Consider the following 23219-nt stretch of genomic DNA (forward strand, 5'->3'; position numbering starts at 1 on the left):
TGGCGGGGAGCGGCGGCGGCGAGCCGGGGTGCGGCCGGCGGCTGCCGGTGGGCCAGCCAATCCCGAGTCGAGCGGCACAGGAGGCCGGCAGGGGCCCAGGCTGCGAGGCTAGATCAAACTAGACCAAGCATTCGGCCCAACAAAGGGCCCCAGCAACCCGGGCCTCCATTTGTGCCTCTGCTCCACACTCACCAAGGTCCACAACATACTTGCCCTCTGGGTTGACTTTGACCAGCACCTTGCTCTTGCCCATCAGCTGCGATGCGCCAGGCGGGGGCGAGGCCCAGGCGGTGAGCGAGGCAGCAGCAAGCTGCCGCAGGCAGAACGGCAGCGACACGGCGAGCGCCACCCGCCGCTGCCCGCCCACCCGCCGCGGCGCGAGGCCTGCTGCCCTGCCACGGTCCGCGCCATCGCACCTTGATCACCTCCCCTACATAGCTGCCCGGCTCTTGGAGCAGCTGCAGCTCCTCCCTGAGTAGCCGCACTGCAGGCAGAGGGGAGCAGGGCGTCAGCTGGGCGTCTGAAGGGCCCAGCAGGCGCTGCTGCCGCGGTCCAGGCCTCCCCCGCCTCGCACCTCTACTGTTGAGCTCGTTGCGTTGCGCCTCGATGCGGTGCAGGTTGTGGTGCTTGTCCCTAATGGCTATCTCCAGCTCCTGGATCTTGCCCCTGTAGTAGTCCCTCAGGCCATGGCCCGGCTGCACCACCGGGCCCTCCACGCCCATAGTTCGATCACCGGCCGCTGATCACCTGCCTGAGACCCCCTTCAGCCCGGTGACAAGCCCGGTGACTGTGTGGGGATATGAACCTGCTGAAAACGGCGGTGGGAGGGGAATGGGGCCCGGCCGAGCGCCGTTCTGCAGCACAGCACAGCACGGCAGAACTGGATGGGGGTCTCGTGGACACCTGATCCATTGCACCAGGCCTGTGACCGTGTCGGACTAACCCAGCCGCGCGGTGGAGGTCCCTAGACACGCCCAGGCGGCCATGCATGCGTAGCTGGGCTAGATGGCGACTTGTGCAGCGAGACAGACGCGGCAGGCATCCGCCACAGCCGCCTCCTGCCCATCTAGCGCTGTGTCCCATGTGACGAGCAGGCGGGGCGGCAGGCGCATCAGGTGCCTCTCCTCACCCCTCGGGCGCGGTTTGTGGACTGTCGGAGGCCATGGCGGTAGGTGACTCGGCGATGGCGGGTAGGCTTAGCTGCGGGAGGAGAATGCGGGCGTGCACAAGGCCACGCCGGGAGACCAGAGGGCAATAAGGTGCAGTTGGAACGTCTGCTAGCACATGCCTCGCCCCGCGTCATGCCACGGGGCGCTGACCGCCCGTTCCAGCATGTTCAGCATGACCCAGCAAACTGCACCGGCAGCGACCGCGTCAAGGCATCATCGCTCGATCATCCATCTAGACCCTCTGGAGTTGCAAGGCACCCCGTTTCCCTCGCCGTCTGGGTTCAAACCTGCACACCTGTTGAGCCCTCCGCGGTCAACTATGGCAGCCCTTGCGGTCCCTCACCTCTCGCTAGCAGCCCCCCGCCTAGCCGGCAAGCGCGGCGCCTTGTCTGTCGTCGCCCAGGCGCAGACCGCCACCATAGCCGCGCCGTCGGCTCCGCCGGAACTGCCGCAACATGTGCCTGGGTACCAGCAGCATGTCCCCTCAAGGCTACCCTCCCCATCCTCCCTGATGAGCAGCCTGCGGGAGCTGGGGGAGTGGACCCGCCCCAGCCAGGCAGCAGCAGCAGCAGTGCCAGAGGCATTCCCCTTGGCGGCTGGCGTGCTGGGCCCAGGCGTCCAGGACGTGGCCGCGGCAGTGGCGCTGGCAGAGGGTATCTACCGGGCAGACGACCACGGCGAGCAGCTGGCAGAGGAGGCCATCCAGCGGCTGCTGCGCCACCTGCCCGCCGCACCCCGCGTCACCAGCGTGCAGTGGAGCCCGGCGCAGCAGGAGCAGCGGTGAGGCGCCGCCATCTGGCACCTGCAGCTGCCTCTTCCGGCTGCTTCTTCCGGCTGCTGCTTGCGGCTGCTTCTGCACACAGGCACCTCCCCCTCCTGCTGCTGCTGCTCCTCCTGCGCTGCTGCTCACAGCGCTGCCCACATGCCGCGCCCTGCTGCAGGTATGTGGTGGCGGATGCCGGCGACGCGCTCGTGGTGGCGTTCCTGGGCACCAAGCGCCCCGCCGACCATCTGGTGAACCTGCGCCTGCGCCACGCACCCGTCTTCCAGCCCGCCGCCGGCAAGGGCACCAGCAGCGCCGCGGCCGACGCCGGCAGCGGCGGCGTGGGCGCGCCTGCTGCGCACAGCGGCTACCTGCGCCGCGCCGCGGGCATCCCCGTGGAGCAGCTGTACCGCCTGGCGCGGGTGCAGGGCAAGCGCCTGGTGCTGGCAGGTGGGCAGAGTGGCAGCCGGCTGGGGGCTGCCTGGCTGGTGGGCCGCGCCGGAGTCGTCCTGCAAGCAGCAGGCAGGACCTGCCAGCACACCTGCAACCCAGGAAGCCTGATAAGAAAAAATGCAACTGACTTGCGCCCCTCCCCTCTCCACCCCCGCCCCCACAGGCCACTCTCTGGGCGGCGCCGTGGCCACGCTGTGCACGGTGCGCCTGCTGGACGCGCTGCCCGAGGCGCTGCACCACACGGTCTCCTGCATCGGCTTTGCCGTGCCGCCGGTGGGCAACGCCCAGCTGGCGGCGGTGGCGCAGGAGTGCGGCTGGGGCCGACGCATCACCAACTACACGCTGCCAGAAGACTTTGTGCCGGGCCTGATGGGCCTGTTTGGGCGGCAGGGCGAGGGCGTCGCCGACGCCGCCGACACCGCCGCCAGCAGCGGCGCCCTTGCCCCCGCCGCCCCCAACTCTGGGCAAAACCACGAGCGGGTTTGTTGTGGCTACGCCAGCAGCACACTCGGCCCCGGCCTCGGGCGGCGGGCAGCAGGGGCAGCAGCCGCGGCGCAGGGGGCCGCTGCGGCGGCCTGACCTCCTGTTTGGCTTCATGGTGGCCGCCGTCGTCACGCTGGTGAGCGGGCGGGGCAGCAGGGCGCCGCTGCCGCCGTGCCGCCTGTTGCGGGGCGCTGTTAACAGCAAGAACTCAGCAGCATTCACCCGCTGCTGACCACAACCCCCGCCTCCCTGCCTGCAGACGTCTGTGGTGCTTGGCGGCGCGGGCGTGCGGCTTCTGGCCGCCATCGCCACGCTGCCCAGCCACCTGCTGCCGCAGCACATGCACGTCGGCCGCCAGATCAGCCTGCCGGCTGGCGCGGTGCCGAGGAGCGCGCCGCCCCACCCGCACGCGCACGACCCGCTGGTGCCCTCCCACGCCACCGGCCGCCTGGCGGCGCACCGAATGATCACCTACCGCCTGCGCATCGCGGCCCTGTACATCGCCGCCGCCTGACGCGCCCTCAACACTGCCTGACCCCCTGTGTCCATGACACCGCCGCTGCACGTTTGCGCGGCTGCGAGATACGCGTGCTGCGCTGAAAGCAACACCCCCGAGAGGACTGAGTCCAGCCAACTGTCCAGCTCTGTTGCCAGCTATCTCTGTACTGCCGCCATCCAGAATTTGATTCATTGCTGCACCCCATCAATGAGATTCAGTGAATGAACCCTTAAGAAACACATGTAAATGACTTGCTGTGGCGCTCAAAGGGGTGGAAAGGGCAGCTGGGTAGCCCATGACTGGAGGCTCCAAGGTTCACTTGGCTGTTGCTGCAGCCTGGACGAAGCAAGACATGAACCAGGCTGGCAAGATTGCGGTCAAGGTGGGTTACGGAGCAGACTCAGCTCACTTCGAGACCCGTCCCGAGAGCTGCAGCAGCTCAGGCTGAGCCTTGGACTGTGGAAGGGCAGGCACAGGCCCAACTGGATCGCCCTCCTGCGGCAGCAGCCCTGGCAACGGCCCGCCGCCGCCGGCCGCTCACCCCTGCCCGCCTCCCTCCCCCGCAGGTGCACTCAGCCTCGGGCTTCCGAGCCTCCTGCCTCTCCAGAGAGCCGCAGCTGGGGCCCCGGTGGCAGGTGTACTGTGTCTGCGAGGTGCCCGGCTATGGGCGGCTGGTCACCGAGCCGCGGCCGATGGGCGCCGCACCCGACGACCCGACACTGTGGGAGGAGGCGAGCCTGCGGCCCGATTCAGCACTGCACGGTTGTCGCGCTTGGGCCCATGCTCGGCACCCTCATAAACAAACGGCAGCGCAGCGCAGAGAGCAGCGGTGCCCTGTCCACAAGCAGGCCGGGGAGGAGGCCAACCGAAAACAAACAGCTGCTTGCCAGGGAGCCCAGGGAGGTGGTGTGGGTGGGGGTTGAGCAGGCTGGCCTGGCGCCCCGCCCCTTGCACCATTGCAGGAGCTGACTTTTCAGGTGGGCCCCAGCGAGGAGGCCAAGCAGCTGCGAGTGGCGCTGTACGCTGTGGCGGCTGAGGTGAGGGAGCCTGTGGAGGGCGAGGGGGAGCGGCAGGGCGATGGGGAGGAGGGCGGCATGGACGAGTTCATCGGCAGCGGCAGCATGAGCCTGGCGCACCTGGAGGAGGTGCAGCACCAGCACCATGTGCGCATCCCCATCATCACTCCGGCAGGCGCACACCTGGCCGACCTGTCGGTTGACCTCCACTTCTACCACACCCGCACCCCAGGTGCGGGGGCGCGGCGGCAGCAGCCGCCCTCGCGGCTGGGAGCACTGCCAGTGCAGCTGCCAGGCACTGCGCATGTAGTTAGTCCCGCGGTCCAGGCCGCGGTGCCCTGCAGCTCACTCTGATGCCCCTGTCCCTGCTGCCGCTCGCCTCCATGGCCCCCATTCTCGCCCGCCCTCGCCCGCCTGCCCCACGGCAGTGCAGCCCGGCAGCGCGACCCCGCGGGGCGCGAATTCATCGACGCCGTGCTGGCAGAGGCGGGCCCCACAAACGTAGGCGGCAGCTCGTCGGCTCGTCGGCTCCTCTCCCCGCTGACAGGAGGCGGCCTTCCTGTCAAAGGTTGTCAAAGGTTGTCAAAGCTGCATGCTGCCCTCACTGACCCTCCCCATCTGCTGCTGCCTGCCACCACAGGCTGCCAAGATGCTGAACGAGCGCTCGCCCCACAGCCCCACCGCGGCGCCGCGCCCCGGGTCGCCGCGCATCAAGCCCCCGCCGCATGTCAGTGGTGGCGAGGGGCAGCGGCGGGTGCTGCGCATGCCCTGCTACCTACCAAACAGCGCGCTGGTGGTCTATCACTGTGTGCCAACCTCACCCTTGCTGCATCCATCCATGGGATGCAGGACCCACCAGTGCCGGAGCTGCCTGTCCATGTGCGGTCGACGCTCAGCGGCGAGGAGGAGTGAGAGAGCCTCTCCAGAACAGCCGGCGGCGCTTTGGCAGCAGACGATTGTTCAGCCTGTTACACGGCAACAAACTGGGATCCGCAGGGGAAACAGGATCAACTGTATGTAAACAGCACGTCACTGCTTGAACCAATGCGTTCAGAAAATGATTCTCAGCTGCAACAACAGCTTCAACTTTCAATCGGGCGGCACCTCGAACAGTAGCGGGAACAAAGGGCATTATTGGGTTCAGCGCCCATTGACCATTAGTGCCAAGGGAAGAATGGAGGGCAGGGGGGTGGGCTTGCGGCGGCAGCCAAAACAGAGGGGCTTCCCGGCATGCGTGCAAGGCGGGTAAAAACTTTCATGCATTGCCTCAACGAAATAAGGTTCAGTTCGCTTTCAAAATGGCGCGTTTGGCAGGGGGCGGCTTGGATGAGCTGCGCACGTTCAAAACGCCGCCGAGTGACGGCAGTACTCGACTCACAGCGGGTAAGGGAGGGGAAATGGCAGGGGCCGGCTCCCCTGGCCAGCTAGCACTCGTCCCAGGACCCGCCCGCTAGGCCGGGCACCAGGTGCGGCCGCGCATACCGCGCCAGCAGCGGCACCTGCACCGAGGGTCCACTGTAGCTCACGCAATCCACGCGGTGCTTCATGATGCGCCCGCTGTCGTTGAAGTGGAACTCTGCAGCCGGGTGGCAGGAGGAGGCGGGTGGGAGGGGGAAGGAGGGAGCCGGGCGAGGCAGGCACGCACCCATCGGCGGCGCCTGGGATCAGGCAGGGCAGCACGCGCCCCCCACCCGGCAGCCCACCCACAGCCTGCCGGCCCGCCAGCCGCTGGCAGCGGCGCCCACCTGACATGCCGTCCAGGCTGAGCGCCGCCGACGCGGTGGTGACCAGGCCGTCCAGCAGGCGGGGGGAGGCACGTGCCGACCACCGCACGCACACCACCCCGGGCTCCCGCTCCCACAGGCGCAGCAGCTCCACCTGCGGCGCGCGGGGCGTGGAGGGCGTGGGGAGGGCGAGCTGGCAACGGGGCAGGCGGGCGCTGGGGTGGCAGAGGCAGGCGACACAGCGCACGTGCACAGCGCCATGCGGCCCGCCAGCCACTGCCCCTCACCCGCGACTTGCAGAAGAAGAGGGCTCGGTGGAAGCGCAGCGACCAGAGGAGGCGGCGGTAGGCCTCCTTGCCGCTGCAGCTGGAGGGGGGCAGGCCCAGGCGGGGGGACAGGTGGTCCTGGAACACCACACCCTCACAGAAGATGTCCAGGCAGGGCTGGCGCTCCAGCAGCACAGGCAGGTCCTGCGGGGAAGGCATGGAGAACGGGGCGACGGCATGGTCGGCGCGCATGCCTTTTGCAAGGGGCTGAGCAGGGGGCCCTACAGGGTGGCGTGCCAGCAGCCCAATTGTGCAGCTGCAGGGCGAGCGCGGCGGCGCCGCGGGCAGCCACACCTGCTGCAGCGCCCTCAGCGCGGCGCCATAGTTGCACAGGTAGTCCTGCTGCTGCTTGGACAGCTTGTCCCTGCTCAGCGAGGCCGCCGCACACCCGCGCTCCAGCACCGGTGCGGGCAGCAGCGCTGGCGCGCAGCCTGTGGCTGCCGGCGCAGGGCGGCGCCCTGGGCCGCTGCTGCCGCCCTGCAGCTGCCACTGCTGCGGCCCAGCGCCGCGCGGTTGCCGGTTGCACTGCTGCTGGGGTTGGGGAGGCTGCTGGTGCAGGTGCGAGCGTTGCGCCGCCAGGGCTTGGAGCGACTGCATCGGGACGTCCCTTCCTCTGAATCCGAGCCCCACACCCGCGCACAGCCCCTGCAGGCGCCGGATGGCCGTTTTGAGGGGGTTTCCAAGGGTGTACTGCGGGTGGAAGGCAATACCGTGACTGAGCAAGCCTCCGGCGGCCTGTGCGTGCGGCATGGAATCGCCACGGGACTCCATGGCGATCAGGGGATCTCTAGCCGCGACTTTGTAGCGCGCTGCCAGCCAGCGGCAGCTGTATGCGGCCTGTGCAGCTTGAAATGCCCATCCAGTCGGTGGACAGAGAGGTGGTGGTTGGGGAGGAGGACCTGCCCCTGGTGTCGCGCCGGCAGAGCCAGGAGGAAGACGACTGGGCTGGCGGCGCACCCGCCGCCGGCACCCCGCCGCGCAGGGCAGCGGCAGAGGCCTCCTTCCTCCGCCTCTTTGTGTGGGTGGTCTCCATTGGCGGCTTCCTGTTTGGCTTCGACACCGGCGTCATCAGCGGGGCCCTGCCATACATACGCGACGACCTGCTGCAGCGGTACGCTGGCGACCCGGCGGCGCTGGCGCACTGGCAGGAGGTGGGGCTATGCTGGCGGCAGGTGCTTTGTGAAGAGTTTCATGGCCCCTGCAGGTGGAAGCGCGCAATGCATGGGTGCGCGATGCGTGGTTTTGGCGTCGCCGCCGTCCCGCAGCTTGGTTGCGTGTGTGTGTGGACTCTCATGCCGCCGTTTGCTGGCCCTCGCGTGCACACACACCCCACCGCAGCTGATCGTGTCGGCCGCCATTGTGGGCGCCGGCGTCGGCTCGGTGGCGGGCGGCTGGCTGGCGGACCGGGTGGGGCGCAAGGCGGCGCTGCTGCTGGCCGACGTGCTGTTCACCGCGGGGGCGCTGGCCATGGCGGCAGCCCAGGACCAGTACTGGCTGCTGGCAGGCAAGGCGGGCAGGCGGGCTGGCTGGCTGGCAGGCGTTCACGCTGGCTGGCTGGCTGCCTGGCTCAGCCCGCCGCCGCCGCGGCGTGCACCTGTTGCTCAGCTGCGTTTTGGAGCGGCGTGGGTGTGTCACTGCTGCGAGCGGCCCGCTGCGGCGCCTCTGGCTGCAGGGCGCGCGCTGGTGGGGCTGGGCGTGGGCCTGGCGTCTGTGACGGTGCCCATCTTCATCGCGGAGTGCTCGCCCCCCGCGCGCCGCGCCAGCCTGGTCACCGTCAACGTCCTGCTCATCACCCTGGGCCAGTTTGTGGCGTATGTGGCAGGCAGGTGGCGGCAGCGTGTGCGGGGGGCAGCGGGCATAGCGGGCAGGTGCCTGCAGGTGCCTGCTCAGGTGCTGAGGCCGCGCACCGCGCGCATGGGTTGAGGCGAGGGCGCGCTGCTGCTGCCCGCCCGCTCCCCGCCCGCAGACTATGCCTTCAGCTTTGTGCCCGGCACGTGGCGCTGGATGCTGGGGGTGGCGGCGCTGCCCTCGCTGCTGCAGCTGGGCGGCCTGCTGCTGCTGCCGGAGAGCCCCAGGTGGCTGGAGCGGCGGGGCAGGACGGCGGCGGCGCAGCGCGCGGCGCGCAGGCTGGGTGTCAGCCTCTCGCCGCCAGCTGGTGCAGCCCCGCCTGCAAGCACCGCCGCTGGTAGCGAGGCTGGCGAGGGCGGCGCCTCGGGGCCAGCGGCCGTGGCAGCGCGCCCGCACCTGAGCGGCGGCGCCGGCCCTCCGCGGGGCACCCCCTGGCGCCTGCTGCGCTCCCGGGCCGTGCTGCGGGAGCTGCAAGTGGGGGTGGGGCTCCAGGTGCTGCAGCAGCTCTGCGGCATCAATACCGTCATGTGAGCGGCGGCCGCGCGGCCACGGCGATGCGGCTGCTGCCACGCACGCGCGATGCCGCTCCGCGCCCGACCCGCGCCTTGGCCGCCTCCCTGCCGGCGTTCCCACCGTACCGCCCCCACCCTGTACCGCCCCATGCGTTTGGGTACCACTGGCTGCAGGTACTACACGCCCTCCATCCTGCAGCTGGCGGGCCTCTCCAACCAGGCCGCCCTGCTGCTGTCCATGGCCCCCGCCGCCACCAATGCGCTGGGCACCGTTGTGGGCATGCGCTGCATCGACCGCTTCGGCCGCCGCCGCCTGCTGCTATCCAGCATCGCAGCGGTAGTGCTGGCGCTGGCCGCCCTGGGTGGCGCCTTCCTGGCGGCGGAGCGCCACTCGCCGCGGGTGGCGCACGGCGGCGGCAACGCCACCTGCGCCGCGGCGGCCGCGCTCCCAGACTGCACCGCCTGCCTGCGGCACGGCTGCGGCTTCTGCGGCGGCGGCGCCGGCGGCGGCGACCTGCTGGCGCCAGGATCCTGCCTGGCGCTGGATCCACAGCAGCAGCAGCAGGGGCAGCAGCAGCAGGGGCAGGGGCAGGGGCAGCAGCAGGGGCCCTGCCCGCCGCCCGGCCAGCTCTTCCTGCACGGCTGCCCCAGCCGCTACACCTGGCTCATCCTGGCCTGCCTGGTCGCCTACCTGGCGGCATTCAGCCCCGGGCTGGGCCCCGTGCCGTGGGCCGTGAACGCAGAGATCTATCCGCTGGCGGTCAGGGGCGTGGCCACGGGTACGTGGTGCTGGCTGGCAGCGGCACCGGCCAGCTACCGCGTGGCTGCCACCCTCGCCCGCTGCTGGTCCCCGGGGCCGGGGAGTGTGGCACGCTGGGCAAGAGCGGTGGGCCACCCCACCCACCGCAGCCGCGCTGCCCCGCCCCTGCTGCAGGCCTGGCAGCCACCGCCAACTGGGTCAGCAACGCGCTGGTGGCCCAGACCTTCCTCACCCTCACGCAGCTGCTGGGCGGCTCGGGCGCTTTCTTCCTGTACGCCGCCATCGCCTGCGCCGGCTTCCTGTGGGCGCACGCTGTGCTGCCAGAGACCAACGGACTCACCTTGGACCAGGTGCAGCAGCTGTTCGGCGGCGAAGGCGGCGGCGGCGGGGCAGGAGGAGGAGGCGGCGGCGGGTCGCTGTGGGGCAGGCACCGCAAGGGGCGCTCCTCAGATGATGAGGCAGACGTGCTGGCCGGCGGGCCTTGACCGGCTGGGAGCTGTGTCTTGCGTCGATTACGTCGATCAAACAAAAGAATGTATCGCGATGAGGCATGTGTGTGCAAGGCACCGGCACAGGACAGCCGTGCATTCGCTGGATGGGCTGCCTGTGCTCCTGGGATGCGCTGGCGCTCTGGCCGAGGGATGGATGCACGGCGTGGCCGCCCTCGCTACTTGAGCGGCTTGGCGCAGCAGCCGCCGCCGCAGCGCCAGGAGCTGGGGCGCAGCCCGTAGTCCGTCAGCTGAAAGACGTCGTTCATGGCCTGCGGGTGAAGCAGGGCAGGGTATGCATTTATGCAAGACACCATGCCTAGAGCTCCAGGAGATTGATCACAGCCCCCAGCAACTGTGACCCTCGGGAGCCAGCTGCAGCTCACATTGGCCACGGTCCTGGTGACCACGCCGTTGTTGACGTCTGTGTCGTTTGAGTTGATTTGGAGGACCTGCAATGCAAGCGAGGCACAGAACCCGTGTGGCAGCGCAGTGCACGCCTCCACAACGCCCCTCCTCCGCAGCACCACAACCGCACCTTGGGGGGGAAGGAAGCAAAGTATTGCACACCGTCGCGGTTTTTCAACTCAGTCGCGTCAATCTGCACTGGCATGCAGGATGCGTGTGGACAGGACATGATCTGCCCCGGCGCGAGGCGGCCGGCCCATTCCTGCCGGCAGCACGCGAGGCGTGCGTGCAGCACAGGGCAGGGCAGGCTGGGAGCAAACCGGAGCGCCCCGCCCTGCACCGCCCGCAGGGCCTAGCGCCAGGCTGGGCAGAGCAGGCAGGTGGGTTGGCCCGGCATCTGGCACAGGCTCTACACGCCGCACTCACCCGAGGGTTGTCTGGGTGGCCCCACAGGGCGGCCTCCAGCAGGTCGCTAGCTTCCACCGGATTGTCGGGTGCCTCTCCGGGGTAGTAGAGGCGGCCGTTGAACATCACAGCGGCCACATCCACGACTTCAGCCCAGTTCTTGCTGGCGTCGGGGAGCGAGCGGTGGAGCAGCGTGGCGAGCGCCCGCGCCTTGGCCACTCCCACGTCGCAGTCCTCGAAGCATTTGAGGCGGGCGGAGGGGCAGCAGGGGGCCCATGTCGTGTCCAGGAACAGCCTGGTCGGCCGCTCCCGCCGCACAAGCTTCCTGAAATATGGATCCGAGGACAGCACCGCCTCCACCCAGTCGGCCAGCACATCCCTGCAAGGATGTGTGGGAAGGCGGGCGGCGCGCGGCGGGCGGCGGTGAAGCCCAGCCGGCGCTGGCCGGCGGGCTTGCGCGGCTCACTGCTTTAAGCTGCACACTCGCAAGTCCTCCCCCTTGAAAGGCTGCCACAAGTAGCGTGAGCTGAGCGCGCGGGTGCGGGCAGGAAACTCTTGCAAGGGTTGCGACTCCTCACCAGGGCTCCTGTTGCTTCTGTGCACTTGCAGAATGGGCAACGGCGAACAAGACCGCCACGCTCAGCAGGAGCACTCGCATCGCGATGTCGTTTGTGGCGCTGTTGCTGGTGCGCTGCCGTATCACACTGTAAGCGACACGCAGGAAAACTCAGTCGCGATGCCTTGCACGCCCTCCCGCGGCCCGTCGCTTTGGGGGACGCGGCCCCATGGTACTGGTACTGCTGCCGCTTACCGCTGGCGGCATGCGCGTTGGCAAACTCCAGTTTGCCGCTTGTATTGCACTCTTTTTCTGGCCAAACGTCAATGGTATCTTTCTGGAGCCTGCGAATGTCTAAAACGAGCGCAGGAGGAGGAGGAGGACGCGGGAGCAGCAGCTCCCCCCGCTCTTAAGAAGCTTCCTGCACCCCACCCCTCCCTTCTCTCTCCTTTGCTTGTGCTTGTGTGGGCTTAAAGTCTGGTAAAGCAAGAACTAGCTTGCAACATAGACTCCCCGCCGAAACGGGACGGGAACCGGGCGAAAGCAGAGAAAGCAATAAAACAGGGGTGGAGCAAGGCGACATGCAACGCAAGCAGCTGACAGGGCACGCATCGAAACGTGTGTATGACTGGCAAAGTGGCATGGCGCATTGGGGAGAAACGCAACGGTACGGGAGCATGGGCTGGCCAAACGGCAGTGCGGAACGCTAGGTCACTAGAAAAGCAGGGAAAGGCGCACTATGTATGCAATGAGGGCAGCCCCGGCTCGGGGCCGTTGAGAAAGCAGTGGGCGGGAGGGGGGAGGCCCCGGTGTGGGCGGGCCCCATCGAGGGGGGATGGGGCGCGCAAGCGGCCAGATGGGGCGGGGCGCGGGCGGCAGTGGAGTCCTGCGGCTGGGTGGGATATAGGGCAATGAGCGTTGAGCAGTGTGCGATGAGCAATGAGCAATGAGCAGTGAGCAGCCCCTCCCTAAACAAAGTGAAGCGCAGGACGGGGTCCGGTGGATGGGAGGCAAGGAAACGCGGGGGGTTGCCACGTGCGCTACCGCCGCCGCCGCANGCAGCACCCCTGCGGCGGCGGCAGCGGCAGCAAGCCGTGGACCCAAACGCCGTGCCGCCGCCGCCGCAGGCAGCACCCCTGCGACGGCGGCGGCAGCAAGCCGTGGACCGAAACTCCGTGCCGCCGAGTCCCGTGGCTGTGGCCGTGGGCTTCTGGCAGGAAACTACGGCCGCAGCTCGGCAGCACGGGGGCGTCGCAGCGTGCCGCTGCCGCCGCGCTGCCCCCCGGGCACGGCGGCGGCGGCAGCAAGCTTGGGCCCAAACGCCGTGCCGCCGAGTCCCGTGGCTGCGACCGTAGACCGTGGGCCGGAAACTGCGGCCGCAGCTCGGCGGCACGTGGTTCTGGTCAAATCGCCAAGCGTGCAGCAGCGCCGAACCACGCTTCCCGGCCTCGGCGCATGCCTTCAGGGGCCCCCTATCGCTGGGCACACCCCTCCAACACCGAACATGCGCCCGGGGGGGAGGGCGGCCCGGGCGGCCCAGGCCAAAGTGGGCCGCCCTCGAGCAAGAGGCGGCCGGGCTGTGTGCTGAATGAATGAATGAATGAATGCACTCCGGCACAGCAGGCTCCTCGTTTGTGTATGGTGCCTTCACACTTTTTCCAGCTGCAGCACCACAGCTGGGACCGTAGCATTCATTTGTTACTGATGGTTGTAACAGACACACAGACAGAGAGATCTGGGGGAGGCGAGCGTTCACTGCGTTCACTGGCAGTAGTTTTGCAGTAGCGTTCAGTTTTGCAGTAGCGTTTTGCAGAAGCGTGCAGATGACGATCAAGCGGCCCAAAACCTCCTGCGCGCTCCGTTGTATATGTTTCGTGTCCCGTCCGTGCTAGACCGGCTTAGAGCAGCACCCGCCACCACACTTGTAGCTGCTGGGCCGCAGGCCGTAAGCTGTCAGGCCAAAGATCTCATTCATAACCTGCGGGTTAGATAGCGTGCGGCAGGATGGGGATGAGCCATGCCGCGAGACGACAGCAAACTGACAGGGGCACAGGGGGTGGCACGCAGCTGGGCGGACGGCAGCGGCAGCTCACATTGGCCAGGGTCCTGGTGACCACGCCGCGATTGATAAGAGTGTCGTTGGACTTGATTTGGATGACCTGCAGCAGCAACAGGGGTACCAGCACTCGCTCGCCTGCCCCTCCACAACATGTACACCCCTCCTCTGAGCCCTGCCGCCCCCCCGCACCTTTGCAGGGAAAGTGGCAAAGTACTGGTCGCGCTGGTCGCCCACGCCCTCGACCACGTCCAACTGCGCTTGCAGGCAGGAAGAACACACAGTGGGTACACCTGGGGTTTGGGGCGCCTGCTGGCACCATCTCAGGGCCCAAGGTGGCCCATGCATGTCGGCACCAAAGCGCCACACACAGGGAGCAAACACCGCCCGCAGGGCCAAGCCCCAGGTGCAGTCCTGCCGCTCACCCGAGGGTTATCTGGGTGCTTCCACAGGGCGGTTTCCAGCGTTTTGCCAGCCTGGATCGGGCCCGCGGGGCTGCCTCCTGGGCCATGAAGGCGGCGGTTGAACCACACGCCCGACACACCAACACTCTTGGCCCACCCCTCGCTGGCGTCGATGAGGGCGAAGTGAAGCAGCGTGGCGATCGCCTTTGCTTTTGCCGAAAACATGTCGCTGGCACAGTCCTCGTTGCAGCCGCCTTCGAGATATCGAGGGCAGCAGTTCCCGAAGAACGGGTCCAGCCACAGCGTGGTGGCTCGCTGCCTCCGATCCATCCTCCGAAAGTATGGGTCAGAGGACAGCACCGCCTCCACCCAGTCAGCCAGCACGTTCCTTCAAGGGGCGCAAAGGCGCGAGGGGGTGCAGCGGTGAGGCGGGGGCGGCGGGCGCAAAACACCGCCGGCCGGTGGGCATGGCGCGCTTGTCGCTGACTGTTTTTGGCTGGTGGCTGCACTTTACCAGCCAGCCAGCCAGCCTGAAATGGGCCTGTTGGCGGCCTTGCACAGGACGGCCAAGGCAGGCAGGACACCCCTGCGGTCCTCCCCTCACCAGGGCTCCTCTTTAGCGCAGACAGGAGTGTGGGCAACCGCCAGGAGGACAGCTACGCCCAGCAGAAGCGCAGCCCGCATCGTCATCAAGATTTGTGCGGCTGTCGCAGGTGCGCTGCTGGGGCCTATCAACACCAGCTGAAGCGATTCACAAGCAAATTCAAAGCAAGTCCCGGGCGCATGTCTAGCGCGAGCAGGCCCGCGTCCCCCATGGTACGACCGCCAGCGCCGGCAGCAACCAGGTGGCGCAGTCAAGTGGCGCCAGTTTGTACAGGTCCCTTCGCAAGAGTGCCTGTGCTGCATCTTGTCACTGGACACAAGCGACGGAGGTTACGCTGAAGGCCTGCACGTTTCTCATGAAAGCGCAGAAGGAGCCGGTGGCACCAGACGGGAGCGGCGTACGGGGCAGCTGCCGTGCAGGGCGGCGGCAACGCTCAAGTTGCACTACTTGCTGTTCAGGTGTTGTTGGCGCGTGTTGCTGCCAAAAGATGAAGTTCTCAGAAGGTATAAAGCCTAGACATAGCCTTAGACAGGTAAGGGGAAGAGGGCAAGGCAGCAACACTGCAAAGCATTCCTTCGATGGCGCAGCCAAGGGGGGCGCAATACCAAAGCGAAACAAAGAGTACAGAAGGGAGCAGTGCTACCACTTGCAGAGTACAGTACATGAGGAAAAAGGACAGCCAGCCCAACCCAGCACCAGGCAGGAGGGGGCCGTGGCAACTCTTGGCGGGCTTCACTCGTCGCTCACACAATCCGCCGCCGCCCAGCCTGCCCCACGCTTCTTCCAGCCCAGCCAGCCACCGGCGCCGCGGCGAGCGCCTCACAGCGAGGCCCCCGACGACTCTGCCGCCACCTTGGCGCGGAAGAAGTCGTCAAAGGCGGTGGCGGCCACCAGGCTCTTGGCCTCAGAGGCGGGGCGCTGCCCCGTGCCCGCCTCGGCCATGTAGGTGTCTGCACAGCGCAGCACGGCGCAGCAGGGAACCCTGGCGTCGGCGGTTGGCACATGCTGGCACATGCTGGGCGGCAGACTGCCGCTGCCGGCGCCTGGCCGTCCAGCATGGCGGCGAGGCGGAGCTGCTGTTGGTCGCCCCGCAGGCCAGCCGGCCAGCCGGCCACCCAGCAGCGGTCTGCCCAGCCCGGCAGCACACCGCACCTGTGATGGTGTCCCCCAGCATGCGAACCAGCGCCGCCACCAGCTCCTTGTCGCCCGCCTGCAGCTGCGCCGCCTGCGGGTGGTGGGCGCGGGCAGGGGAGGGCGAGGCGCGCGGGGCAGGGTCGGGCACGAGCACGCCCTGGCCTGCAGCTAGGCGCACCGTCATGATGTTCTCACGCGTGGTGCCACCCCCACATGTGCCCCCCCTTGGGATCAAACACTTGCACGCTGCCGCTCATCGCCCTCGCCCGCCAGCCAGCCCTCCCAAGGCCCCCCTCAAGGCCCCCCGCAGACTGCCCAGCAGCAGGCGGCGGAGCGGCGCACCTGGCCCTGCATGGCGGAGCGCAGGAAGGGCCAGTACTGGGAGGCGACGTCGTTGACCGTGAGGTCGGCACACACCAGGGTGCTGCCCCACACGCTGCTGCCGCTGTGCGCGCCACGCAGGCGCAGCGTGGCATCCGAGGGAAGCCCCTCCGCCGCCGCTGCCGCCGCCGCCGCCGCCGCTGCTGCTGCTTCCTGCTGGTCGGCCTCGCCGCCGGGGCTGCCGCCGCCGCCGTCCTGCTGCGGGCCTGCCGGCGGCAGGCTGGGCGGGCCCGCGGGCTGCTGCTTCTGCTGCGTCAGCTGCTGCGGCGGCTCCCCAGCCGGGCGCGGCTGCAGGCTGCCCAGGATGAGGGCACGCTGGGTGGCGCCGCCATCCGCGGCAGAGCCTGGGTCCGAGGCGCGGCGCGCGTGCTGCGAGGAGTGCTCGTGCAGCGGCGGCAGCAGGTCGCCGCTGCGGCGCTGGCGCTTGGGAGGCTCGGCGGCGGCGCTGGATGCCTGGCCCCCGCTGGTCCCCTCGCTGCCCTCCTGCTCCGCATGCTCCCCCTGCTGCCCCTGCTGCTGCTGCTGCTGCTGCTGCTGCTGCTGCTGCTGCTGCTGCTGGCGCCGATGCTGCTGGGCCCGGCCGCTGAGCGCCAGCCTGCGCGCCTCCTCCGCCACCACCGCCGTCGAGGCGCGGCGCGAGCCGCCGCCCGCGCCCTGCCCCTGCCCCAGCACGCGTGCTGCCTCCGCCGCCGCCGCCGCCGGCGCCACGTCCTCCTCGCGCTCGTCGGGCGGCGGCAGGCGCTGCGGCGCCGTGCGCCGGCTCGTGACGGGCGCCGGCGAGCGCACCATGTCGGTGGGGCCTTCCTCCTCCTCCTCCTTGCCCTCGCCCACACAAGAGGCCTGCTGCAGGTGTGCAGAGCCCTCGGCCTCCAGCGACAGCATGCGCATGCGCTGCTGCATGTGGCCGTCGTCGGGCGCCTGGCCGCCGCCGCCGCCCCGCTGCCGCTGCTGCTGCTGCCGCTGCTGCTGCGTGGCCGCCACCGCCGCAGGCAGCTGCGCGCCCTGCTGCGCCATGCCCCCCTGCTGCTGCTGGGGCTCCTGCTCCTGCCGCAGCGCCGCGGTGGCTGTGTCCTCAAGCGCAGAGTCGGGAGGGGCATCCGGCAGGAAGGAGGAGCTGGCCTGCTCAGCGGCAGACCCCGCGGCCTGAGCGCGCTGCGGGGACATGGGCACGACGCCGCCGGCGCCGGGCTGGCGCCCCAGCGCCGCCGCCGCCGCCGCCTGCTGGCCCGGCTGCCCTCCCCGCGCGCCGCGCGGGTGCGGCGGCGAGTGGCAGCCCGCGGCGGAGCCGGGGCGCGGCGCCGCCTGCATGCCCTGCGACTGCTGGCTGGCGGCGTCGCCCGAGGCCGCCTGCTGCGCGCCCTCCACGCTGCTGCTGCCGCCGCGCAGGCGCTGGCTATTGCTGTCGTTGTTCTCCTCGTCGGACGACGTGGCAGCGCCCCCGCCAGCACCCTCCTCCCCATCCTCCTCCTCGCTGTCGGGCTCTGCAATGCAGAGCCAGCGCAGCGCGGCGCGGCGGGTGAGCAGGAGCAGGCAGCTCCCGGTGCTGCACCGGCCCGTGCCGCCGCTGCCTCCCACCTTCGTCTGCAAAGGTGGCGATGGCTTGCACGGCATAGGTGCGCAGGATGGCGGCACGCAGCGCCGCATCCTCGCAGTGCGCCTCCACCGTGCTGCGGCGGGCAGCGGGGCGGCCAGCAGGGGCGCGTGAGCGATGCACAGCAGCACGGCGGCAGGCGTACGAGGGGGGCTGAGGGCAGGATGAGGCGGAGAATGCTGGCTGCGGCCCCGCGCCTCGCCCCAAGCAGTGCCGGCCAGCCGCCGCTCTGCGCCCACCTGAGCTGCGACTGCAGCAGCTCCGCAGCCTCGGCCACTGCCAGCTCAAAGGCGGCACGGTTGAGGCGGCCTGGCGCGGAGGGGCGGCTGCCGGTGCTGCGCCCTGCACGCATCGCACAACGGGATTGCTTCGCGAGGGGGTGCCTGCCGCCCGCCGGCCCGCCAGCCAGCCAGCCAACCGCCCGCCCGCCCAACCCACCTGTCTTGGACTCTGTGCGCTTGATCGCCTCCAGCAGGTCCCGGTTGAGCTCAATCTGGCTGAACTCAAACAGCAGCTGACCCAGCTGGCCGCGCGCCTGGCTGATGTCGCCCTGCGTGTCTGCAGGCGCAGGGGGGCACGGCACAGCAGGCACAGCGCCAGCGTGGCTCAGCCGGCGTGAAGGGGCACGCTACTGCGGCTGCTTCCGTGAGGGTGCTCTCCCTGCGCAGCCATCCAGCATCGCAGGCTGCCACACGCCGCAGCACCAGCTCCACCGTGCGACCTCCAGGCAGAGCCAACACCCCCGGCCGTTTCCGAGTCCCAGCCACCCCCAGCACCCGGCAGCGCGCCTCCCCTTCCTACCCGTGTTGCGCTTGACCTTGTCGTCCTTCAGGATGAACTCCTTGTCGATGTTGTACGTGGCCTTGCGCTTTTTGGGGGAGGAGGGGCGGTCGGGGGCGCCCGCGGGCCGCGCCGGGCTGCCCGCCCGCGCCGCGCGCTCGACGCCGCTCAGCGCCGGCCGCACGCGCAGCTCGCGGAAGGCCTTGGCGGCATCTGCGGGCAGGGCGTGAGGAGGGGCTCGGCAGGCCAACAAGCAAGCGCGGCACGCCAGGAGGGCAGCCGACCAGCCACGTATTGTGGCAGGGCGGGCGGGGAGGGGAGGGTGAGGACCCACCAGTCACTGCCGGCTCGCCCCCAGGGCCTGCTGCCCCTGCCAACGCGCCCTCATTGCTTCCGCCCGCCTCCCTGGGCTGTTCCTGGGTTCTGGGCTGTTCCTGGGCGGGTTGGGGCCATTGCTGCTGCGGCTGGGCTGCAGCTGCTGGCGATCCCTGGACATGAGGCTGCCCCCCAGGCGCCCCAGGTGTAGCTCCTAGGCCCTCTGCGGGGCTGGTGTACCGTGTTTTCTTCGGGCTTTTGAGATCCCCGCTGAAGCGAAACTCCATGACTCAGGTGTGTCTGAGGATCATGCTAGCCATTGACAGCCTCGACAGGCCAAGAATTAGCTGGAAACCACCCAATTTCCACAGCCATATCACGCATTTCACGGCTGGGCGCATAATGCAAAATCGATGTCCATTGGGCTCCGATGCCTCTTCCCCGAGCAGCTGCAAGCCCCACACGCCTCGGGTGCACGCCAGGCGGCACTGGGAGCCAACCTTGGTTTGCAGGCTTTGTGAACGCTGTTGAACCCAGCAGCGCGATTGCCTGGTTTTCGCCATTGGATCTGACCCAATTGCACAGCACGCGGGCGCGGGACAAAAATAGGACACAGCCCGCGGCCTCAGCTTCTTGTCCGGCACCCACAAACAAAGGCCGTGGTTCGAGGCCTGGCGCAGGAACCAGGACGCGCATGTTGGCGTCTGATGCTGTGGCAGAGGGGCACCCAGCAAATGTCAGAGTCATGGTCATGGGCGGCAGCATGCGCACGGCATGGCGGCGACCACGCCAGGCAGCGCTGCTGCAGTTAGCCTTCTTACTACTAGCAGCACTGGTTCCTGCCGCAAGATCTGCAGGTAGGGTGGCTGCAAGCTGTCTGCGCCGATGAGGGGCGGGTTCCACAGTCGTGCCAGCCACTTTGCCCGCCGTAGTGATGCCAGCCCATGCAAGTCTTGTTGTTCGCGCTGCCTGCCTGCTGTAGTTCATGATATTCATGCATGCCCGCATCTGCAGTGACCAAGACTCGTTACAAGAGGACAAGCGCCCGGGAAGGGGGCACAGCAGTGGCCCGCTGCCCCGCCGGCCAAGTAATCTCATGCATCCACCGTCCCGTCTACGGCAGCATTTCACAGCGCTGCAACTCCACCTCGACTTACCGGTGAGCGGGTGCACTCACATTCCGCGGCCTGCCGGCCAGGCAGAGCATGTTCCTGCCCCACCACATCGTAGCCCACGCCTGCTGTGCGTGCGCAGTGTGTTGACCAAGGCATGCCTCCGGCAGCGCACCTGCTCGGTGCTGGCGTCGGACCGCAAGTTTGGGGTGGCCGGGTGCAAGTTTTTTCGCAAGACCAAGGTCCTGAGCTTCTACTACAGGTGCGCAGCCCTGCTTGAGGTGCATGCTGTGCATGCTGCCACGTGTTCCGTTGGCAGGTGTCCGTGCGTCTTCTCAGGTGCCTCCAACGAGGGCACTGCTTCACCCTCCAAAGAGAGCACTGCTTCACAGCACTCCCCCCACACCTGTCTGCTATCCCTTCAGTTGTCGAGCATCAAGACCTCCGCCAAAACCAAAGCCATCACCAAGCCCCCGTCCATCCCCCAAGCCTTCGCCCCGCCCTCGCCCATCCCCCAAGCCCAGCCCCAAGCCCAGCCCCAAGCCCAACCCCTCTCCCACGCCGTTCCGCTGGAACGATCTGTCGCCAGTTGGCAAGAGGAGAGCGGAGGAGCTCCTGTCCATTTTCGAGAATGCCTCGCTGGATCCGGGCTACAGCTATGCAGAAAACCTGGGCGACGGCCGCGGCATCACATTCGGCAGGCACGCCCGCCACGCTGCGCCTGCTGCGCCTGCTGTGGCTGCCGCGCCTGCTGTGCATGCATCGGTTGCTGGGTGGGCCCCGGCTGGCGTGCGCTGCGCTGCTATTCACACGTGCAGCGCGCCGTGCCTGCGACGGCCACCTTGCGCCCCGCCGATGGGCGTGTGCGTGTGCGTGTGTGTGCGTGCGAGCGCTGCGTGCAGGAGCGGCTTCTGTACGGGCACAGGGGACGGCGTGCTGGTGGTGCGCAGGTATGTGAAGCAAGCCCGCAGGCAATGGGCTGGCCAAGTACCTGGCAGCCCTGGAGCGCATCGACAGGGGAGGCGGCGGGAGCAATGTGGCGGGTCTGGACGGCTTCATCCAGGTGCGCATTCGCGGTGGTGCTGCCGTGCCAGGGCTGCCGGGCGGCGGCGGGCCGCGGGCCGTGGGCCGCGGGCCTGGCCCCAGCTCCCAGCGCAGCATGCGCAGGCGGTGCGCGGCATGCCAGCAGCCCGGCGTGCCCCAAGCAAGCTGCGGCGCCGTCTGCTGCTGGTGCAGGCCGTGGCGCTGGCTGCGCGCGACCCGCTGTTTCGGCGCACCCAAGACTACTTTGCGGACCAGCTGTACTTCACCCCCTCCCAGCAGCTGGCCAAGCAGTACGGCATCAGGTGCGACGCCCCGCCTCGCCTGGGCGCCGGGAGCCCCGCTGCCGCTTCTGCCACTTGGTGAGCCTGCCTGCTGTTGGCAGGCTGCCGAGTGTACCTACATCCTGCTCCTGCCCGCCCCCCTCCCTTGCTGGCCGCCAGGCTGTCCCTCACCAAGGCTCAGCTGTATGACGCCTACATCCAGCACGGCTACTCCGATCCAGACCAAGACGTGTACAGCATCTCGGGTGCGAGGCTGGTGGCGTGCGGTCGGCTGGGGATGGGGTGGGGGACATGTGCCTGCCCATCAGCGGCAACAAGCATGCTGCACTAGGCCACGCCGCTGCTGCTGCTGCTGCTGCTGCTGGTGCTGCTGCTGCTGGTGCTGCTGCTGCTGCTGCTGCATCACTCCATGCGTGCCTCGCCACGCTGCCCGCCTGGCCCTGCCTCGAGTGCAGTCAACGGCATGGCAGCGTGGGTGAACCAGCAGCTGGGAGGCGCCCCGCTCAAGGGCGTGGACGAGAAGCGCTGGCTGAAGAAGTTTTTGGAGCGGCGGCGCTGGGTGCTGCTCAACACGGACAGCGAGTGGGCGGCCAGCGTGGCGCGCGTCGACCTCTACACCTGGATCGTGCAGCTCGGGGGCTGGTGGCTGGACAAGCCGCTGCAGCTGAGCTGGGAGCCGTGCCGGCCCAACCGGGCCAGGGGCCCCTGCCAGCCACAGCCCCGCCCCACGCAGTACTCCATCGGCGGAGTGATCTACGGAGACTTCCTGGTGGAGTAGGGCGGGCAGGCGCAGCACCCACAAATTTGTGCACTGCCTTACCTCACTTGTTGACCACACCATTCTTGAGCGCACGATGCGCGCCATCGCCCCTGCCTGCCACCTGCCCCGCATGCAAGGGGGAATGGCGCGGCGTGCGGCCTTACCCCTCGCTCCACTCGTGACATCCCTTCCTGCCCCTTTCATTTCTCGATTCTTGGCGCTTCGCCCATCCCCATTCTTCACCTATTCCTCTCCATGGCACGCGCCAAAGCTCCCCGGGTGCACAGAACTTCCGTGTGCTGTTCCTGTGGATCCTGATTGGCGCGTTGATTGCTGAAAACAGACTGTAGACTGTAAACACCCCACCTGCACCATACGCTAAGCAAGCTGGCTGCGCGCTGGCGGCAGGCACCCGCCGGCGCCTGCCCCGCCGGCGCCCAGGCACTGGCATGACTGGCGTTGCGGGGGCATCGCCTCCAGCTCACTGTAAGCACCCCAATTGCAGATGGGGGAGCAAACATGACGAGACTAAAGCGGGAAGCGGACCTAATGAAATGAGTTTTCCTGCCTGTCCTGCAGGTAGGCCTCCCGGTAAGGATGTGCCCCATGATGGGCATGATGGCCCCCCACCTGGAGGGTCATTGGGGACATCATCCTCAATCATGCATCATTCTCCCTCCCGTTTGTTCTGTTGGCATCCCAGCAACCGTAATATGCTTTCTAGGACATGAGCCACCACTTTAGGGTGAAGGTGGTTAGCAAGACCACGGCCCCCAGGCCTCTAGACGGGCCACAGCCAAAAAGATCCCGTGCAAGTAGACCAGGACAACAAGCTCCCTTCAATGTGCCAGGGCAGGCCAGGCGGCGGGGTGAGAGGGATGACAACGAGGATGAGCGAGCACCCAGCGGCTTCTTAGGCTGGGGCGACCGGCAAGGACGCAAACGTGATCACTGGGAGGCTCGGCTCGGAGCGGACGTGGATGCCTTCTTGGCCTCTCTGCCGGGCCGGGCGGCGCAGCAGCGGCAGGAGCGCCAGCAGCAGCTCCAGCAGCGGCAAGCCCAGCTGGCCAGCATGGAGCCGCTTCCTTGCCACTTAGCAGCAGAAAATGGCAGCTGCTGTGAGTTGCACAAGACGGGCAGCCAGGCAGCTGTGTTTTATGGGCCGCTCGGCGTGGTGGGCAGGCTCACGTTGCCGGTATGGGAGTGCAAGACGCATGGGCGCCCCAATATCACCGTGCACCCTCTCCAGATCAGCTGTGTGCCGACTGCGCCAGTCAATAACACCAAGCTGCTTGATGTGGAGCTTGTCAGGCAGTTCCGCTTGCTGCAACTGCTCAACGGCGTGGG

The 23219-nt window shown here is 68.4% G+C and overlaps 6 protein-coding genes across 6 annotated transcripts in view; 3 read left to right on the forward strand and 3 right to left on the reverse strand.

The window, feature by feature from the left end:
- The window catches only part of CHLNCDRAFT_135304 (26S proteasome AAA-ATPase subunit RPT6a), a gene marked incomplete at both ends in the record, with an annotated part of 3224 nt that extends 2502 nt beyond the window's left edge, over window positions 1–722 (reverse strand). The window contains 3 exons of the mRNA XM_005846724.1: window positions 158–256; window positions 417–484; window positions 575–722. Coding sequence (XP_005846786.1) covers window positions 158–256; window positions 417–484; window positions 575–722 — 315 coding nt within the window. The remainder of the gene's footprint in view (window positions 1–157; window positions 257–416; window positions 485–574) is intronic.
- A 958-nt stretch (window positions 723–1680) lies between these two features.
- Window positions 1681–3382, forward strand: CHLNCDRAFT_135305 (hypothetical protein; the record flags this gene model as incomplete). Its single annotated transcript, XM_005846578.1, has 5 exons — window positions 1681–1949; window positions 2111–2382; window positions 2549–2865; window positions 2924–3004; window positions 3128–3382. The coding sequence occupies 5 exons, from the start codon at window positions 1681–1683 to the stop codon at window positions 3380–3382; spliced, it is 1194 nt and encodes a 397-aa protein (XP_005846640.1).
- Window positions 3383–5807: 2425 nt separating this feature from the next.
- Window positions 5808–7055, reverse strand: CHLNCDRAFT_58180 (hypothetical protein; the record flags this gene model as incomplete). The annotated part of the gene is made up of 4 exons (XM_005846725.1): window positions 6728–7055; window positions 6395–6577; window positions 6129–6261; window positions 5808–5959 (listed from the first exon to the last, which is right to left on the reverse strand). The coding sequence occupies exons 1-4, from the start codon at window positions 7028–7030 to the stop codon at window positions 5808–5810; spliced, it is 771 nt and encodes a 256-aa protein (XP_005846787.1). The 5' UTR covers window positions 7031–7055.
- A 409-nt stretch (window positions 7056–7464) lies between these two features.
- On the forward strand, window positions 7465–9969 carry CHLNCDRAFT_8066 (hypothetical protein; the record flags this gene model as incomplete). The annotated part of the gene is made up of 9 exons (XM_005846579.1): window positions 7465–7584; window positions 7772–7920; window positions 8039–8055; window positions 8106–8270; window positions 8400–8588; window positions 8667–8808; window positions 8968–9193; window positions 9422–9572; window positions 9728–9969. Coding segments are annotated over 9 exons (1401 nt in total), but the record flags the coding sequence as incomplete, so codon positions are not given.
- Window positions 9970–19449: 9480 nt separating this feature from the next.
- On the forward strand, window positions 19450–21890 carry CHLNCDRAFT_135311 (hypothetical protein; the record flags this gene model as incomplete). The annotated part of the gene is made up of 7 exons (XM_005846580.1): window positions 19450–19532; window positions 19930–20049; window positions 20312–20560; window positions 20748–20850; window positions 21024–21133; window positions 21272–21357; window positions 21568–21890. The coding sequence occupies 7 exons, from the start codon at window positions 19450–19452 to the stop codon at window positions 21888–21890; spliced, it is 1074 nt and encodes a 357-aa protein (XP_005846642.1).
- A 663-nt stretch (window positions 21891–22553) lies between these two features.
- CHLNCDRAFT_58181 (hypothetical protein) overlaps window positions 22554–23219 on the reverse strand; it is a gene marked incomplete at its 5' end in the record, with an annotated part of 6031 nt that continues 5365 nt past the window's right edge. The window contains 2 exons of the mRNA XM_005846726.1: window positions 22554–22709; window positions 23061–23137. Coding sequence (XP_005846788.1) covers window positions 22593–22709; window positions 23061–23137 — 194 coding nt within the window. The 3' untranslated portion in view covers window positions 22554–22592. The remainder of the gene's footprint in view (window positions 22710–23060; window positions 23138–23219) is intronic.

The sequence above is a fragment of the Chlorella variabilis genome, assembly GCF_000147415.1.
Source record: "Chlorella variabilis unplaced genomic scaffold CHLNCscaffold_13, whole genome shotgun sequence".
NCBI lineage: Eukaryota > Viridiplantae > Chlorophyta > Trebouxiophyceae > Chlorellales > Chlorellaceae > Chlorella > Chlorella variabilis.